The 19658-nt window shown below is 35.9% G+C and overlaps 1 protein-coding gene across 1 annotated transcript; it reads left to right on the top strand.

The window, feature by feature from the left end:
• Positions 1–1900: 1900 nt before the first annotated feature.
• Positions 1901–2395, top strand: LOC140035618 (uncharacterized). The gene has a single exon (XM_072076919.1). It carries the CDS (start codon positions 1901–1903, stop codon positions 2393–2395), a length of 495 nt encoding a protein of 164 aa, XP_071933020.1.
• Positions 2396–19658: the final 17263 nt, after the last annotated feature.

The raw sequence follows: 19658 nt of genomic DNA, 5'->3' as shown, positions 1-19658 counted from the left end.
AAATAATATTTTTTTCTGAATAAATAATAAATATTAAGGATATATCCGTAATTTCACTATGAAAATAAAAAATAAAAAAAATATATAATATACGTAATTTTATTATTAAATAAAAATAAAAATATATATATACTCAAGCTCGCGAGCCGGCTCGCGAGCTAACGAGCTTAATATTCTGAGTTCGAGTTCGAGCTCGAGTTTGACTCGAGCTGGCTCGAGCTCGACTCGAGCTTGACTCGAGCCGCTCGCGAGCGGCTCGATTCGTTTGCAGCCCTACTCACAGGCATCAAAATATGCAAGGACAGCCCAACCATTTCTCACCTATTTTTTGCAGATGATTCTTTACTCTGCTGCCAAGCAAACAAGCAGGAGGCAGGGAAGATCAAAATCATTCTTGAACGGTATGGAAATGCATCGGGACAGGTGGTTAACTTTGACAAATCAGCTATTTTCTACAGCAAAAATACTCCTGCCCGAAGAAAGAAAGAGGTGCAAGCCAAACTGGAAAATATGAAAGAGGCATGAAATGGCACATATTTGGGGCTCCCGATGACAATTGGAAGATCGAAGACACAGGTATTTAGTTTTGTGATGAACAAAATCAGTAACAAGCTTCAAGGCTGGAAACAAAAGCTGCTGAATCAAGGGGGAAAGGAAATACTCATCAAAGCAGTCATTATGGCGATGCCAACATATGTGATGGCTTGTTTTAGAATCCCTCGAGGCTTATGTAGACAAATCACAGCTAAGATTGCAAGGTTTTGGTGGGGCAAAGGAGAACAAGAAACCTGTGTGCATTGGGCAAGCTGGAAGAAGCTTTCGGAAGTGAAGGGAAGAGGGGGAATAGGCTTTAGAGATTTAGAAGATTTCAACACGGCCTTGCTTACAAAGCAAATATGGAGATTTCTAACAGCTCCAAATTTGCTAGTAAGCAAGGTAATGAAGGCAAAATATATGAAAGACCCAAATTGGATGGAAAAGAGTCCACCCAATTCAGCCTCCTGGTGTTGGAAGAGCTTACACAGTCCAAAATCACTTTTGTTAGCTGGCTTGTGGAAAAGAATAGGGGACGGCAGATCGGTGAGCATATGGAATGACAGATGGATAACTGGAGCTGAAAAAGGCATGGTATCTGGCACAAGACCTGAGGATTGCACGTTAGTGTGGGTAAACGAATTGCTAGTAGATGGAAAATGGAAATCTGACCAACTCCAGAAATGTTTCTGTAAAAAGGATGCTGAACTAATAAAGAATATCCCAACCAGCATTGGAAGAAGAAAAGATAAACTGGTCTGGGGCTACTCAAAATCTGGACAATACACTGCAACACAGCTTGATACAAAACTCAGGGAACCGAGAGGACAAGATGCTAAAACAAGTTGGGAAATAAGAAAGCACAATGTGTGGAAGAAACTTTGGCATATGAATGTGAAGGCAAAGCTCAAGCACTTTATATGGAAGTTTTTATAGCAGTGCTTACCCGTCAATGAGATACTGTCAAAACGGCTAAGAAAGGGAGAAGGAAGATGTGGCTGCTGTGGAGAAGCTGAGGAAACAATGGAACATTTGTTCTTCGAATGTGAAAATGTAGCGCAGGTATGGAAAATGGCTCCAGTCAGATGGGAGGGGTTACAAGGAACATAATCTATGACTGTGGTGGGAACAAGTGACTCAAGCATTAACAATAGAACAAGGACAGGACAGAGTCAACCTCACCATAAACATCTTGTGGCAAATCTGGAAATCCAAAAATAAAAAAGTTTTTGAAGATGCAAATCAGAATCCTCTCAAAACTATATGGAAAGCACAAGCTAAGTGGCTAGAGTTTGAGCAAGAGAGGGAGACACAAAGGAAGTGGAATGTAAGACAAACAAGTTGTGAACCCAAGCAAAGAAGGGAGATGCCAAGGGAGGGAGTGATAAGGTTGTACACGGATGCGGCCATATCAGCCAAAGGGATCAGGACCGGGCAAGGAATAATAGCAAGAAACTGGAAAGGAAAACTGCTGAAAGCTAAAGGTGTAGTCACACAGGGAAGGGGAATAGCAAGCAAAGAAGAAGCACTTGCCATACGGAACGCATTACTGATGGCTAAACAACAGGGATGGACACAAATTATAGTCCATTCAGATTGCAAATTAGTAGTTGAGCAAATTAACAGGAGCAGGGAGTATGATTTCACAATTGCAACAATTCTAGAAGATGTACAGGACCTTAGTACAGGTTTCGAGAGATGCTCTTTTGTTTTTATTCCTAGAACAGAAAATGAAATCAGCCATGTATTAGCACATTTTCCAGTAAAGCTAGTACATGATATTGAATGGGAACATGATTTCCCAATATGGCTGGTTGATTTAGTCAAGAAGGACTGCAGGGTAGTACCCCCTTTTTTGTAAGTAATACTTGTAAAATCAAGTGTTTTAAGATCTATAAAATGTTACCGTTTGTTGGAAAAAAAAAAAAAGATGACACGAGTCTAGACTTTCACACACACAAACTCACACTCACAAACTCACACACACATGCACATGTATATACACGTGCCTGCACACACATATGTATAGATCATAAAACTCTATTCAGTTCTGATTTTGGTAAGTTGCTGAATTAACTATTTCCATATTCTACTAAATAGAACTTCTATCTTTTCAGCATATGACAAAATAAAATATGGCCTTTTCTAATAGGTGCCTATTGGACACTCATTAACACACTTAAATTCTGCTTAATCTATCATATATATACACACACTAACAATTATTATCCTCTTTTGCATTTATATATTTTTCTAAATTAATCTTATCTTTCCAAAAAATCTAACATTTGAAGCACATCTTAACAGGTGCAAGTAATCTAACATTTGAAATACATCTTAACGTGTGTCCACTAGCTCTCATTAGACAGACCCATAAATTATTACAAAAATGAGTTTATTTATTATCTCTTTTTGTGGATTTTATTCTTTTCATTTTTTGGTAACAATCGATTACAATCCTTTTTTTGTAATTCTTTATTTATAGTCAATTTTAAAAACGTGCTTGCACACACATATGTATAGATAATAAAACTCTATTCAGTTCTGATTTTGGTAAGTTGTTGAATTAACTATTTCCATATTCTACTAAATGGAACTTCTATCTTTTCAGCATATGACAAAATAAAATATGGCCTTTTCTAATATGTGCCTATTGGACACTCATTAACACACTTAAATTCTGCTTAATCTATCATATATACACACACACTAACAATTATTATCATCTTTTGCATTTATATATTTTTCTGAATTAATCTTATCTTTCCAAAAAATCTAACATTTGAAGCACATCTTAGCAGGCGCAAGTAATCTAACACTTGAAATACATCTTAACGTGTGTCCACTAGCTCTCATTAGACAGACCCATAAATTATTACAAAAATGAGTTTATTTATTATGTCTTTTTGTGGATTTTATTCTTTTCATTTTTTGGTAACAATCGATTACAGTCCTTTTTTTGTAATTCTTTATTTATAGTCAATTTTAAAAATTTTATTAATGACCGATCTTATTGAGTTTGTGTTAATTATACATTTTTTATTTTTTGTCAATCAACTCATATCTTTCCTTTTCTAATTCATTTCAATCACGATCTCTATTCCTATTTTTAGCTTGATTGTTTAATACTACTACTAAAATTTGGACAAAAAGTATGCTACATCATCATGTAGATAGTTTCCTTCACCTTCCTTTGTATATTGCAATTAGTGTAATTTATTAGATTTGCTCAAATTTCTCTCCCAGGTGACAAAATAAATTGTCAAAAAATTGTGCATTTTATTTTTTTTTTATAGATTTTGTTCTTTTCTTTTTTGACAACCAATACATCAATGGCCTAACTTATATGAGTTTGTATTAATTGTACTTTTTTTTTGTCAATCTTACTTATATATTTTTTAATCCTCTTCATCATGTTCGCTAGCCCTATTATTCGTTTGGTCATTCATTATCATTTTAATACCTAGATAAAATCTGCCACATTAATGCTAACATAAAAAGTTTATCCATTCACCTTCCTTTCTAATAATTCTTACTCTAATAATGATGTTATTTAGTATTAGATTTGCTAAATTTCTCCATCATTAATCCTTTTTTTTTTATCTACTATCTATATGTCTTATAATTTTCTTACCAATCAATCGTGAATCTTTTAATAAAATTTTCCAATTAATTGAGCAAATATTGAATATTTATCTTATACTTTTCGAGCATCTACTTTTCATATCATATAAATATGTATATGGTATGATACTGATGACAGTGAACACCTAAATATACATTATATGAACTGACTGATTTTTTCTTTTGTAAATTTTGTATGTTTCATCATTTTTCTTTACAAACTCAAGTAATTGACTTTCCTTTTATCCCTTTAAAATTAATTTATATTTATATTTCTGTTTGACATTAGAATTGTCCTTTTTAACATTCAAAATAACTCATACTTTTTATTTTCTTTTTCTTTTCAATTCTACTGCAGATTTTCTAGCTTTTTTGGACAAGGCTGGCCAACATGTGTTCTACTCGATGGCTACTCTTTCTTCTAAGATTCAATCAATCATTTGACTAGATATTATTAGTTTTCCATATGCTAGATCTTTTATTATTGTTTATTCTAGACCAAAAAATCATTGTACAGGAGGTACATTCATGTACCCCTTCAATTTTTATTCTTCATTTTAATAAAGTTAAGGATGACATCCCTGAAATGGATTGAAACTGAAATGGATTGAAATGATCAGAAGTAAGGGTAGAAGGAGGAGAAATGAGAGTAAGAACAGAAGAGACAAAGGAGGGTGAGAAGGAGAGAATCTGAGATGTTATTAAGAAGTAGGAAGATTACAACCGAATTCCACGATGATTCTTCCATACATTGCAGGTGTTTATTTATACAATTACTAGCTTCAAGCCCAAGAAACAATCTGTTAACAAACTAATTAACTGCCTAACTAACTAACTTTCTTCTGTTTCAACCGACTTCATTCTATTATAACAATGCTTGCCTCGTGGGCCTCTTCATGTGATGTCATTTCTGTTGCTAACTTCTTTGCTGATCAGTCATGATAGCTGTTGAGTGAAAGTTTAGATTAATCTCACCGCCATAACAATGCTTCCCAATAAAACAATCCTAGTCTCTAGGATTGATTTCAAAAGAAGGAAATTGAGCATGAATGAATGTCCAATCTTCTCAAGTAGCTTCCTCAGGTTCCATGTATTCCCACTATACTAACACCTGCTCAACTCCCTGACCCTTCCTATAATCTGTCCTCCTATCCAATACTACTGAGGGAGCAACTTTGAAGTCCTTGTCTTCATTCAAGGTAGGCAATGTGGTACTCACTGGAGCTTTCTTTGGAGACTTCTTGAGTAGTAAGACATGAAAAACAGGATGTATGGTAGAACCTTCAGGCAGCTTCAATCTATAAGCTACAATCCCCACTTTTTGTTCCACCTGATAGGGCCCATAGCACTTACCCGACAGCTTCAAATTCCTTCTTACTGCTATAGAAGTCTGTCTGTAAGGTTGGAGCTTCAAATAAGCCCAATCACCAACTGCAAATTTCCTGTCACTTCTCCCTTTATCAGCAGTTTGCTTCATCCTATTCTGGGCTTTTAGCAGATTCTCCTTGAGCAAAGAGTTCCAACTTATTCGCTTCTGTGCCCAGTCCTCCACAGCAGCTACTAATGTGCTGTCAGGTCTCAAATTGAGTTGAACAGGCTTGTACCCATACAAGGCTTGGAAGGGGGACATTTGCAGACTTGTGTGATAGTTAGTGTTATACCACCATTCTGCTGCAGGAAGCCACTTCCTCCAATTCCCTGGTTGATACATAGACACACCCCTTAGGTAGCTTTCCACACATCTATTAACCCTTCCTGTCTGTCCATCAGACTGAGGGTGGTATGTAGAAGAAAGATTCAACTCTGTACCTAGCATCTTGAAGAGTTCCTGCCAGAACAAACAAGTAAAAGCCTTATCTCTATCAGAGACAATATTTGTTGGTAGGCCATGCAATCTGAAAATCTGATCAAAGAATGTTTCTGCTACACTTTTAGCAGTGTAATGGGATGTCATAGGAATAAAATGGGCAAATTTAGTGAGTCTATCCACCTCCACATAAATGACATTACAGCCAAAGGACTTGGGTAACCCCTCTATGAAATCCATAGAAATTTGTTGCCAAGCTTGCTCAGGTATGGCCAATGGCTGCAGCAGTCCTGGATTAGAGCAATTCTCATTTTTACTCCTTTTGCAAACATCACAATTTTGCACATAGTGTTCCACTTCCCTTTCCATCCCAGGCTAATATAAGTAGCTTTTGACCATCTGATAAGTACCATGATTCCCAGAATGTCCTCCAAGGAAAGAATCATGAAAACAAGAGATTAACTTTTGCCTTAATGCAGAAGCTGCTCCCACCCATATCATTCCCTTGTACCTTAGAATTCCTTGGCTATAAGAGTAATCAGGCAGTGCATCAGCTCCCATGGCCAATTTCAGTAGAATTTCTTTTGCAAGGTCATCACCATTGTAGCTCTCAGCTACCATTGTCAACCATTGAGGTTTAATAGTAGTGATAGCATGAACAGATGTTTCTGCAGGATCCTTCTGTTCTTCCCTCCTTGATAATGCATCAGCAACCACATTGTCCTTCCCTCTTTTGTACTGGATCTCATAATCCATCCTCATAAATTTAGCCAACCATTTTTGCTGAAGAGAAGTGGTTATTTTCTGATTCAGTAAATACTTAAGGCTCTCATGATCAGTCTTTATAATAAAATGGGTTCCCACCAAATAATGCTTCCATTTTTGAACTGCAGTGATGAGTGATAGGAGCTCCTTTTCATAGGTGGATCTTATCTGGTTCTTCTGTCCAAGCACTTGATTGAAATAGGTTATAAGTCTCCCTTGTTGCATCAGAATAGCCCTAATAGCTAGCTAACTATCATCAGTTTCCAGCAGGAAAGGCTTTAAGAAGTCAGGCAATGCTAAAACTGGTGTTCTGCTCATCACTCCTTTCAGTTGTTGAAATGCAGATTCAGCAGCAGCATTCCATGCAAACTAATCCTTTTTGAGCAATTCAGTGAGTGATTTAGCAATCATTCCATATCCTTTAACAAACCTCCTGCAATATCCTATCAGGCCCAAAAATCCTCTAAGGGCCTTCAAACATGTAGGAGTTGGCTAGGATAGCATAACTTCCACCTTGGATGGATCAGTTTTCACCCTTTTACTAGTAATTATATGTCCTAGATACTCCACTTGGTTCTGACCAAAAAACACTTAGACATCTTTGCATATAGGAAATGTTTCCTCATGGTTTCCTATACTATGGACAAGTGGTGTAGGTGAGTTTTATAGTCTAAACTATAGATCAGAATGTCATTAAAAAATACAAGGACAAATTTTCTGATATAAGACTCAAAAATCGAGTTCATTAATTCTTGAAAGGTGGCTAGGGCGTCTGTTAGACCGAATGGCATTACAAGGAATTCATATAGTTCAGAGTGAGTTTTAAAAGCAGTTTTATAGATGTCATCAGTTTTCATTCTTATTTGGTGATAACTTGATTTCATGTCTATTTTAGAGAAGATCCTGACTCCATGGAGGTCATCCAACAAGTCATCTATGATAGGAATTGGAAATTTGTCTTTTGTGACAACTCTACCTCTCCCTAGGATGAACCCTAGGGTATCAGTGGATTGCCTGTCTAACTTTCGCCGGGGCCAAGTCGAATAAAGAGCTAGTAACTCAAGATAACTAATGAAATACCTTCAAGGAAAAAAGTACAAATCCTAATGAAAATATAATCACTACATCAATTTTCCAAACTTAGAATATAGAGTCAAATATCAAACTTACCACTCCACACTTAATTTACAAGATATACGTCGAACTTACAATTTCAAATTTACAAGAGTCAAAAGTCTTCTAACAAAAGGGTTACAAGCCAAAGTACAAGTTCAAAATAAAAGATAATGCTATAAAAGCTCTTAACCATAGGTCCATCCCAGATCTGTTAAGGAAAACAAAAGGAGTGGGGTGAGTTAAAACTCAGTGAGGTTCCAAATAAGCATATAAGCACATAGCCAAATGGAGACGTTATGTAAACAAGTAAACACAGTATTGTACTATACAATTTAATCATAGTTCAATTCAAGGATACGGGTGGCTTCCAAAAGCCAAATCCCCTTGAGTTTGATCATACAAGAATCTGTTGACTCTCAGTCAACGTTTGCATTTAAAGAATACAATGTCCATAGCACACCACTTTCTCCAATCTCGTCTACCAGTCAACCCCCTTACAGGACCCGAACTCCTCAAACGGTAAGTAGTTAATACTCAAGTATATCGATTTTCAGTTTTCAGTAAACAGTCCTCAGGGTTTATCGATTTTCTCGACCAAACCTTTACTGACTCGATACCACCAATTCACCTATAAGGTTGGGTACCCAAACAGTAGCAGTAGTTGATGGGGAATCACCCAAACAACTCATACACAGTCATATATAGAGAAATCACTTCTCATAACAGCATTATACAGAGCCTCAGTAGAATCGAGGGAGGTCGAGTGTGATAAAGTACATACTCGCCTCAATTTTATCAAAATAATGTTTGGTTCAAACAGTTGCAAATCAAGTATTCAGAGATTTCACATAGACAGTTAACATGCAGTGGAACACTCACCTGTCAAGCAATGCAGTGATCAAATGTTAAGTCCTTTGGTTACGATCACCTCCGTTTCCCAATCCTAAGGCAACGAGTGAAATCGTTAACAATCTAGATTCATTTCCAATCCAAATGTGAGCTCATTAGGTGATCAAGTGAGTGGTTAAATCTACTCAATTCACCATGCAAGTTAGGCCCAAAATGCAATAAAAGGTCACAAGAAAACAAGTTTGACAAGTGCAAAAAAATTGGGCAAAAGAAAATTTTCATTCAAGTTCAAAGTCTTCTTCGAGGGTAAAACAGTCGTGCCCGCGCAGTCTCGGGAAAACGGCCATATCTCACTGTAGGAAGGAATCAGGTGCCGTTAACGGCATTGGAAACTAGACTCGAAGGGCTTTCCAACGGTATCAAATGTACACTCTAGTTCATCTCCTATCAGTACCAGTGATCCAGGGAAGTCGGCTGATTTTCCAATCTTGAAAAGCCCTAAAACCCTAGCAAAATTACACTAGTTCTTGTTGCTAACTTCACTTGTTTTGGTTCAAAATTCATCCAAATCAACCTCCTAGAGATCAAATATAGGCGAGCAAGTTAACTAGTACCATCGGAGCTCAAAATGCAGCACACATAATTGATTAAAAGAGCCAAAACTATCTAGTCAACCAAAGGAATCAAAACAGTCCACTACTTGCTTAAAACAACCACTTTTCTTGCTTTATTTCCATTTTAACTCATACCAAACTTTAAACCAATGTTTAGCCAAGTTTCTTAGGCTTAATTAAGGTGCAAATGAACTACAAAATCAAGGAGAAACCTCTTTTACCAAACCGGCCAGCCAAGGGGAAGAAAAATAGTCCACTAGTTCACTTATCTCACCAACTTTCATCCTTTTATTGTAATTAACTTAAACATCATACCAAGTGTTATCTTTAACTCAAAAAGGGTCCAAAACATGTAAATATATGAAGGAAAACTATGAACAAAGCTCAAGCAATTCATCAAACACATGGTATGCAAAACAACCAACCCTACTACCACTTGTTTAGTTCAAGAATTTTAACCACAACCAATATCCATTTGACTTCTAGTTTGCCATCAAAACTTCAAATACTTGATATAGTGCAAGAAAGCTAGGATTTAAGATTCACATATGTGAGAACCCGAAAAATTTCACATTTTTTACGCATTATTTTATTTCCTTGCTTACATTTTTATACTGTTCTTTAAAATATTAAATTTTCTATGCATTTTGATAAGTAAGTACAATTTTAAATCATTTTCCTAGTATAAGTTAGTGTACGTTAAATTTGAAGTGCATTATAGACGTGGGACCCGCTAGTGCGATAAATTTTTTGTGACTAAGTGATTTTTGTACTAAATGTTATTATTTTATATGGTGCTAGGAGATGATTAGAGGTTAGTTAGATTGATTAACCATTGGAAATGAAGAGATAAGTTTAAAACATCTAAGATGCCACGTGTCGCAAATCGGTTGGAGGTTGGATTTGACCAAGACCTTCTCACCTTTACTAAAACCAATTTTGACCCAAATTTTCTCCCATTTTTCTTGGTCTTGGCCGGCTGTTTGAGGAGCAAAATAAGAGAGAAAAAACTTCATTTTTAATTCACTTGCTAGCTTCAATCTTGAGTTTTAACAAACCAAATCACAAACTACTCCATACAAGTAATCACTAAGGAAGCTTAAAGGCTTTGGTGGAGTTATTTTGGAGGAGGAAGGTCTAAGCTACCATTTTTCCTTGTGGTCATAAGGTATATTGTCAAGAAAATCCTTCTTTTCTTCTAGTAATTGCATATTAGTTATTTGGAAATGAGAAATATGTAGTTTTATGAGAAATATTGTGATTTGAAGTAATGATTGAGGAATTTTCAGTTTTCTTAGAGAATTTTCTGCCCTGTTCTGACCAGTTCCATTCGGCCATGATAGAGGATGAATTGGGTTTAGTTTAAAACATGAAAGTTGTAGAAAATGATGTTTTATAGTTGTCTGTAAAATTTTAGTTCAATACGAGCACTGTAGCACTTGAAAAGACAAAAATACCCTTGACTACTATACGTAGAGCTCTGTAGACAGTTTTGACATTTCATCATTCTGGTCGCATTTTTTCACCCTGATCCGTACTAAATTAGTATTTGGCCAAAACATGAAAGTTGTAGTGTTATGTTTTAGCTTTCCAACGCACCTAAAAACGTCTCAATCAGACTTTTGTAGCCTGAGTTATTGTCATTTGAATATAATGCTGTTAACCAGCCTGATGGTGAAATTCTGGTTCTGTAATCTATAAATTCGACCTGGATAAACTGTGAAACGGCTTGAGTTGTCTTCATGAAAGTTGTAACCCCTTGTCTTAGTTTCAAAACGGTATAAATTGTACCCAATCCTATAAGTGTAGCTTCGATTTTGACCGATACGCTAAGAGACGTCAAACCTGTCATTTTGCTTAAACCTTATTTCCGGTCACTTTACTAGCTTGGTTTTGTAATTGTATGACATTAAGGCTATTGAACGGTTATTGTAATGAGATTATCTATGTGTGACTTTGGGACTGATTGAGAAAAAGGATGAATCCATAAATGACTGGAAAATAGGTAAATACAAAGGGCGTGCTGCCCAAATTTGCACTCAAGAGTCAGGTAGATGTACTCGCAACTTGAGTAAGGGTTAAGGATGAAACTAATTTGAATCATCTAAGGTATTCAAATCTTCTTTATTAGAGGTATATAAGTTAGAATCTGGCCGAAACTTGTACCCTTGAAAAAATGAAATTTACGACTAATAGAAATACGTTTTTTTCATTTCTTCGACTCAAATGGAGATTTCAAAATTTTACGAGTGAGCATAAGTTTTACAAATATGTTACTCATGTTCTTTGGTTTAAATGTACTCTTTTCACTTCCAAAACTATACTTATAATTTGTACTACTAGTTTTTCGGATTTTCTTTGGTTCACCTAAATCTTTGATGGTAGAACCATAATATGTTTTCTTGGTTACTCTTAGGATTTCTTGGTGATTGAGGGTATTATCCGGAAGGATACTTTGGGCATTATTTTGCTTAAATAAATAAGTGTTCTCTGTTTGTTATGTTTCCATTAACTATATGATTTGTTGTGGATATTTGATTAAATAATAAATGTTTGTTAAAAATGAATTTTGCTAGGCGAATGTGTACTTTATCACACTCGACCTAAATGAAATGTGAAATTTTCAATGTTTAAGTGATTAAATGTTAGTTGTGCATGAATGTAAGCCTTTTGGTTGAACTGGACCCTTGCCCTTCATTGCCGGTCGATTCGAGCCAGAAGCGGACTCAGTCGAGCGATTTGGTGACTCTGGGTGAAAGTTTGGTATACTCGAGTATTACCACGTTGTCGGGTGGAGTCTGGCCAATGTCCAGAAAGGAGAGAAATGAAATGAATGAACGAAAGGAGGTTTTCAATTACAAATGAAATTTTAAATATTGGAGGAATAAGAAAATGAAAGGAGAAGGAAAGAACGACAGGCTCCACGTGAGCATGTATCCTTTTAATGAATGTGTTATTAGTGCTTCTATCTTGTAAATGTGTCTTGGATTATTTGTTATCTATGATTCATGCTTTGGACATAATTTTTTTATTATGTGTTTGGAACCTCAATGAGTTTTTAGCTCATTCCGTTAGTTTTGTTTTTCTTAACAGGGGATGCGCGCAAGGACGAGAGATCTGTATAGACTATCCTAGTCTAGTTCTTTTGAATTTTTGTAATCGTTCTCGCCCTAACGTTTGGCAAGGGTTGGATTTATGAAGAATTGAGAACCTTTGTATATTTAAGTTGTATTCCTTTTGAGATAGAAATGTATATAAGTATATGTTTTAAATTTGGAATTATTGTTATACTTGTTCTTCTGGTCTTATTTTTTACTTGAGGTATATGCTTGAGTCCCGACGAGAGTTGGGCATGCGGTTCGTCGAACCCTGGGGTACGCTCTAAGGGGAGGTGGGGCTGTCACAACATACCTCTCTTATGTGAAGTTTGAAGCACCAAAACAAACCACCAAAACCAAAGCTCTAGGCTTGAAACACACTCTAGGGTTGAAGGTGGTTCACTCACTAACTCAAGTTCCTTTTCTTATGATTTTTGCTCAAGATCGAACTAGGGTATTACAAGCAAGAAGATGGAGTTTTTTTCCTTCCCTTGGAAGCTTAAGGAGGTTCGGCCATAAGAAGAAATAATGAAGCCAAGTTAGTTTTAAAATCCTCTAATCCTTTAGTCAAATAAGGTTGAATGGCTAAGGTTTGGCCACATGGCCTAATCTTGTCCCTTTCTTCCTTTAATTTTTGACTAATGAAGTTTCTACACTCCAAATATTTCAATGTCTATTTAACACCTCTAAACTATCATATAAAATCCCAACCACAATAAAAGAATATTTGGACATAAAGTATGTGATAAAATAAAATAAAGCCAACTCAAGGAAATGTTACAATTCAAGTAAAAGCAATAATATGCAATGCATGGAATTGTTATAAGGGATTTAGTCTTAGGGTAATGCAAGTAATTTTTGGAAGAATTCATATTTTTAAGTGAGGGTTCTCACATCTTTTATGGTAAGGTTGTTCAGCTATCTATAGTCAATATAAAGCCTTTAGCTCCCATCTTTCTTTTTAACTAATAGAACTGGGGATGCAAAGGGACTATTGCTGATTTGTACAAGGCCAGAGGTTAGCATATCCTTCACCTGCCTATCAATTTCGTTTTTCCGCAAATGGGGGTATCTGTATGGGGCAATTTTGAAAGGTTTGGCATCTGGTTTAAGAGGGATTTGGTGATCATGGCATCTGTTTGGGGGAAATGATTTTGCTTCTACAAAGACATCTTCATATTTGGGTAATAACTTAGTGAGAGTATCTGGTTTAGAAATTACCTGTGAGTTGTGAACCTTCACCATACATGACTGTTGCAGAGCCCTCCTAATCTTGTGTCTGACATATTTGTGGGCTGTTGAGCCTTGCTGCATCTTCACATTGGCACTGTGGGAACCCCCCCCCTCAACACCACATGCTCACCCTCATTCTCAAATGACAGATTCAGTTTTTTGAAATCAAAGGTTATAGGGCTATAGGATTTCATCCAATCCACCCCAAGGATCATGTCATAAGGTTCTAGGTCCAAGACAAACACATCATGTGTAAACTTGTGGCCCTACATATCCCACTGCATCCCTAGGATCCATTGGTCACATTGCAACTCTTTTCCATTAGCTATCTTGACCTTAAAAGGCCTATGTTTCTGCACAGTATCTGGATACAACAGAGCCACAGATCGTCTGACAAAACAATTAGTACTCCCTCTATCCAAAAGGATTTTCAACTGATGATTCTTATATTGCCCCTGCATTTTGATGGTGCTTGATGATAATCCCCCTGACATTGCATGCAAAGTCAACATTACATCATGCTCTTTACTATTTCCCATGTATTCAATGACTTCCTCCTCTTTTTCTGATTGGCTTGCTTCCTTTCCCTCTGCATCTTTTACTAACATCATGTGAATCCCCTTGTTTTTACAACTATGGTCGGGACTAAATTTTTCTCCACACCTAAAGCATAAGTTGTGATCCTTTCTGTACTGAAATTCAGTAGGGGATATCTTCTTGAAAACTTGTTGCGAATTGGACTTCTTGCTGTAATCTGTTGAAAGTGCATCAGCCTATTTTGCTCCTGGATCCTGAACTCCATGCATACCCTTGGCTGGTCCATAAGAAGTTGAATGTAAGGCACCCTTGAGTATAGTTTTACTAAATTTGTGGACAAGTTCTAAGTGATGTTCCTACCACATTGCCATCTCAAAGGCAGCCTGCAAACTATCAGGTCTATGCATCTTCACAGCAAATTTGATTTCCCCTTTCAGTCCACTTAGGAAACTAGAAATGTAGTAAGACTCAGTCAGCTCTGGCATCTGGATCATTACTTTTGATCTCAACTCTTCAAACTTCTCCTGGTATGCCAAAACAGTGGAGGATTAGCTTAGCTTGTTGAACTCTTTTACTGCATCTTCTTCCCCCACAGTACTGAACCTCTTACATAATTCTGAATAGAAATCCTTCCACTGAACAACTCCTCTATCCTTTTTAAAATTTTGATACCAGAGATCTGCTTTGCCTTCCAGGTACAATTCCACCAAGTCCATCTTTTGCTCTTCTAGAGTGCGAAACAAGTGGAAGAACTTCTCACATTTTCTGACCTATTCCTTGGGATTGCGTCCATCCAAGCTGGGAAAGTCTAGCCTGGGGATCCCCATGGGCCAGTGATGACCCTCTCCTTTGGAGGAATTGCCTAATTTACCGTGTCTAGCACTTTGAATTCTAGAATTACGGTTATTAAGAGTTCGTTCTGCAGAACCATTAGGATTACCCAAAATTCCCCTGTCGCCATGCAAACTCCTCAAAAATGAGCTGATTTGATTACTCACAAAAGTTTTCAACTCTATGTTATTGGTCTCCATTAAAGTCTACATCTCTCTATGATTAGTTTCCAATTTTTCTTCCATAACTTGCTTGTCTGCAACCATGGAATCAAGAACAGCTTGAATTCTGGCATCTTGTTTCCTTAGTTGTTCTTCGAAGTTCTTCATTTGAGTACCTTCGGCCATGCTGTCCGTAATTTGAAGCTTGCTATCCAAGGATCGCAAGGTCTGATACCACTGAAATAGATTGAAATGATCAACTGAAATGGATTGAAATGATCAGAAGTAGGGGTAGAAGGAGGAGAAATGAGAGTAAGAATAGAAGAGACAAAGGAGGGTGAGAAGGAGAGAATCTGAGATGTTATTAAGAAGTAGGAAGATTACAACTGAATTCCACGATGATCCTTTCATACATTGCAGGTGTTTATTTATACAATTACTAGCTTCAAGCCCAAGAAACAATTTGTTAACAAACTAACTGCCTAACTAACTAACTTTCTTCTGTTTCAACCGACTTTATTCTGTTATAACAATGCTTTTCTCGTGGTCCTCTCCATGTGATCTCATTTCTGTTGCTAACTTCTCTGCTGATCAGTCATGATAGCTGTTGAGTGAAAGCTTAGATTAATCTCACGGCCATAACAATCCCCTGCCTACTTATGAGATTTGCCCCAAAAAAAACAAGCAATGTGCAGTCGCATTTAAGGAATGTGTTAATCTCTAGTATAATATTAGATTTATATCTAAAAAACTTTGATAGGAATCCATATCCAATAATATGTAATCTTCATATTTGTTAAGTTATCATTTAATTCTCTATAAATAAGGAGACTACTAATTCACAAAGCACTTCATCATTATGAATCACATCATGACGAAAATCATTTTGCCCTTGCTTGTTATCTTGTTGTCCTTTGTCCTCGCACATGGCCTTTCAGATAATTCTGACCCCCTAGTTGTTCGTTGTCAATCTCGAGATGACAATCTTAGATGTCACACCCTTTATATGAACAACGAATTTCAATGGGCATTTCTAGGGGTGACACTATTTTTTTGTCACTTTCATTGGGAAAAAAAGTATGCGATATTTGATGTATTCAACGATACTATGTTGCAACAACAAACAAGGTGGTAAAATACTACTGGCTAGTCAAGGAAGATGGTTTCTACCTTTCTTCAAAGACCAATCCTTCACTAGATGATTTGAAACGCAACAACATTTGGTAATAAATGTAACTTAATTTAAATGTTGTTTCAATGTACCCATGGGGAATAACGTTGAAAGGTTTTACAGCTCTTTTCATTATATTTAATGTTGTTTAGTTTTAAAATATGATAATTGATGTCTTTAAGAGAAGGAATGAGTAAGGAAAGAGATAAAGGAGTGAGGAAAGAGGAAAGTGAGATTGAGAGGAAATTGAATTCTATTACTGCAAAAGGTACTTTTCCAACCAATCACAATCATTCTTATAGGTTGGTTTACAACTAACTGCAAACAAACTCAAATAATTTTATTTAGAATCAAATGACATCGTTCCACTAATAGATCCTTTTGATTACAAAATTGCATCGTTTTAGGGGGTGTTTGATTGGACTGAAAATATTTTCCCGATAAATATTTTCATCATTTTCCGGTATTTGGCAAAACTTGAGTTTGGGAAAAAATTTTACCTCGTAAATGATTTTTCCCTTTATGATGTAAAACGAGTTCCATATCAAAGATACAGAAGTTATTTTCATTTTTCATTTTCGAACCAATCTACTCGTCTCCCTCTCAAAACTCCCTCTTTCTTCAACAATCAACAAGCTCTTTGAAACCATAGAGTCTAATTCTACAAACTCGATCTCGCTGACAAAGAAGACTGCTGCAGCCGTGGTTTCACCATACCCAACACCACGTCTCTCTTCCCTCTCTCTTTCTCATTCCCTCCAGCTAGGGATGGGCGCGGGTCGGGTATCCGTCTCGTCCATCATTTTACTGATTCAATCCGCATCTTATGGGTCAGTTATTTTCTAACCCTTACTCATTCTATATATCAGTGGGTACCCAGTTATAGGGTACCTGCTGAGACAGGGTTGGGTCAATGGGTACTCGCCTCGCTCCACTTATCATTTAATTTTTAAAAAAAATAATTTATACTAATTTAATTTTATATTTTACACATTCATCTAAAATTTAATAAAGATTTTTTTCTCAAAAAAAGTCTCTCACCAAAAAAAGCATGCAAAGAGAATACAAGAAAAAGGGAAAAATTAAAAGAATTCAAAATCAATAAAAGTTTGAAATAAGTAGTACTTTTTTTTAAATAATTAAATTCTTTTCTATAAAATACAAGATCATGACCACTACAAATCAATTTTGTTAATAAACTATAGTCTCTCATACTTGTAATGCTATTTATTTAATGAAATTACTTATGTAGCTCTAAAAATATTATTTTATAGTATGTGTATAAAAATAAAAATAAAATACATATATATATATATATATATATATATATATATATACAGGGCAGGTCGGGTACCCACGGATTTTTAATTATGTAACCCTAACCCGCCCCGCATATTAGCAGGTGCTTGATTCTCTTTTGATCCAATCAAATAATACAAAATGGGTATTCTAATTTTCGAATCGAATATGACGGGTTTTCAGATTTGTAGATAAATTTGCCCACCCCTACCTCCTGCGTAATTTTCTTTGCTACTTTCCCAGCTCCATAGGTACTACCTTCACCATCCCCATCTCCTGCTCATATTTTCCACTTCCTCTCCCCCTCCCCCTTATTCGCACTGTCCTTCTTCATTCACTCTCTTACAAATAGGTTGCACAAACCTATGAAGATCGAGAAGGGATATTGTGGAATATTCATAAATTAAGCTAGAATAAATCACCAAGAAATTTGATGATAAATTCAATTGGGATTATTTAATTTTCGGGTATCTTGATTGTAGATGATTGTCTTCCAAGTTGCAAGGCCAATTAAAATTTGTTATGGTGGTTGAGGTTTGATTTCTTTTTTTGGAAGCGATGTGTATAGATATTGTGAAATAGAAGGGTAATTATTTTCCAAAAGAATTAGCCAAACACAGGAAAATATTGGAGAAATCAATTATTTTCCTGGAAAAGGTTTTCCACAAAAGACATTTTCAAAAGGAAAACATTTTACATCCTACTAAACAGACCCTTAATACTATTCCCTTTCTTGACATTGCCTCTCCCAAAAGAACAGTCCTCAAGACTCAAACTAAGGAAACAAGTTCCTGTTTGATAACCCAATTCAATAATTAAATTTGATAGAATCATATCTGAACATATTCAGACCATTTGATAATAAAAAATTAAACATTTTAATTAATTAAGTGGCACTGAATTTTCTAGACAAAACTTGCTCCCAAAATTAAGTGATAAACTATTCATTTATTACTGAATGTGACATGCACTCAAATGTATTAGGTTTAATACTTAACGATTCAATAACTTAATGGATTTGGATTTCAATTTTCAAAATTTAGTTTTATCAAATGTACCCTAAGCCTAAATGAACACCTTATCTTCCCACAAGGCTTCTTCATAACCCACACTTGTCCATTTGATTAGCTACTGGATGACTGTTTGCCCATTGCTTATGATTACTCTTTTTTTGAGAATAGCTTTTGGCTAAAATGACATTGATCATCATCGTGAAATTTTGGCAATGAAGAAGACACTTGTTGCAATGGTCCTAGTTTCTTCTCAAGTAAAGAGATATGGAAGACTGGATGGATTCTTGTTCCTTCTAGTAATTTCAATGGATATGCCACTGGTCCAATTTTTGCTTTAATCTAGAAAGTCCATAGAATCCAGCAGAGAGCTTAAGGCATTACCTAATAGACACAGTTTGTTATCTATATGGTTGCAATTTCAAGAAGATCCAATCTCCTACTTCAAAAGATCTTTTTGTACACTGTTGATAAAAAAAAACTTTATCCTCTATTGTGCCTTATGATAGGTCATTATTTGTCGCTAAATCTATAATTATTCTTCCCTTGATTTCAGCCAAATATTGAGTTAATTGATGGATTCTACTTATATTTGGTTAATGGTGCTAAATTGTAGGAAAAAGAGCAAAACGTGACAAAAAGGGGCAATCTTCCGATTAATTTGATGGTGGCACGTTTGGGGTTGGTTTCCAAGTCCGAGTTGAATTCAAAGCAATATTTGAAGGAAGATTTTGAAGATTTTAATCTCTATTATTAGTTTTAATAGTGGATTAGAAAACTTGGAATATTTTCTTTTATGGTTTCTTTTCCTATTTAGGAGATTAGTTTTATTTGCTAATAGACTTCAATTAGGAAACCAAAATAATAAGGGAAGCTAGATTCCCGTTTGATGAGGACTTCAGCCAAAAAAACAAGGAAAGGGCCGACTTTGGAGAGGAAACAAAGCAAACGAGAGGAGAAAAAGCCGGATTCCCGCGTAATTAGGAGTTTGGCCAGCAACAATCTCGCG

Source organism: Coffea arabica, chromosome 2c, assembly GCF_036785885.1.
Source record: "Coffea arabica cultivar ET-39 chromosome 2c, Coffea Arabica ET-39 HiFi, whole genome shotgun sequence".
Lineage (NCBI taxonomy): Eukaryota > Viridiplantae > Streptophyta > Magnoliopsida > Gentianales > Rubiaceae > Coffea > Coffea arabica.
This window is presented reverse-complemented; position numbering and strand designations above follow the sequence as displayed.

Bases quoted from the DNA above. Each gene is read 5' to 3' on its own strand.
- LOC140035618 (XM_072076919.1), top strand. From the start codon at position 1,901: ATGCCAAGGGAGGGAGTGATAAGGTTGTACACGGATGCGGCCATATCA.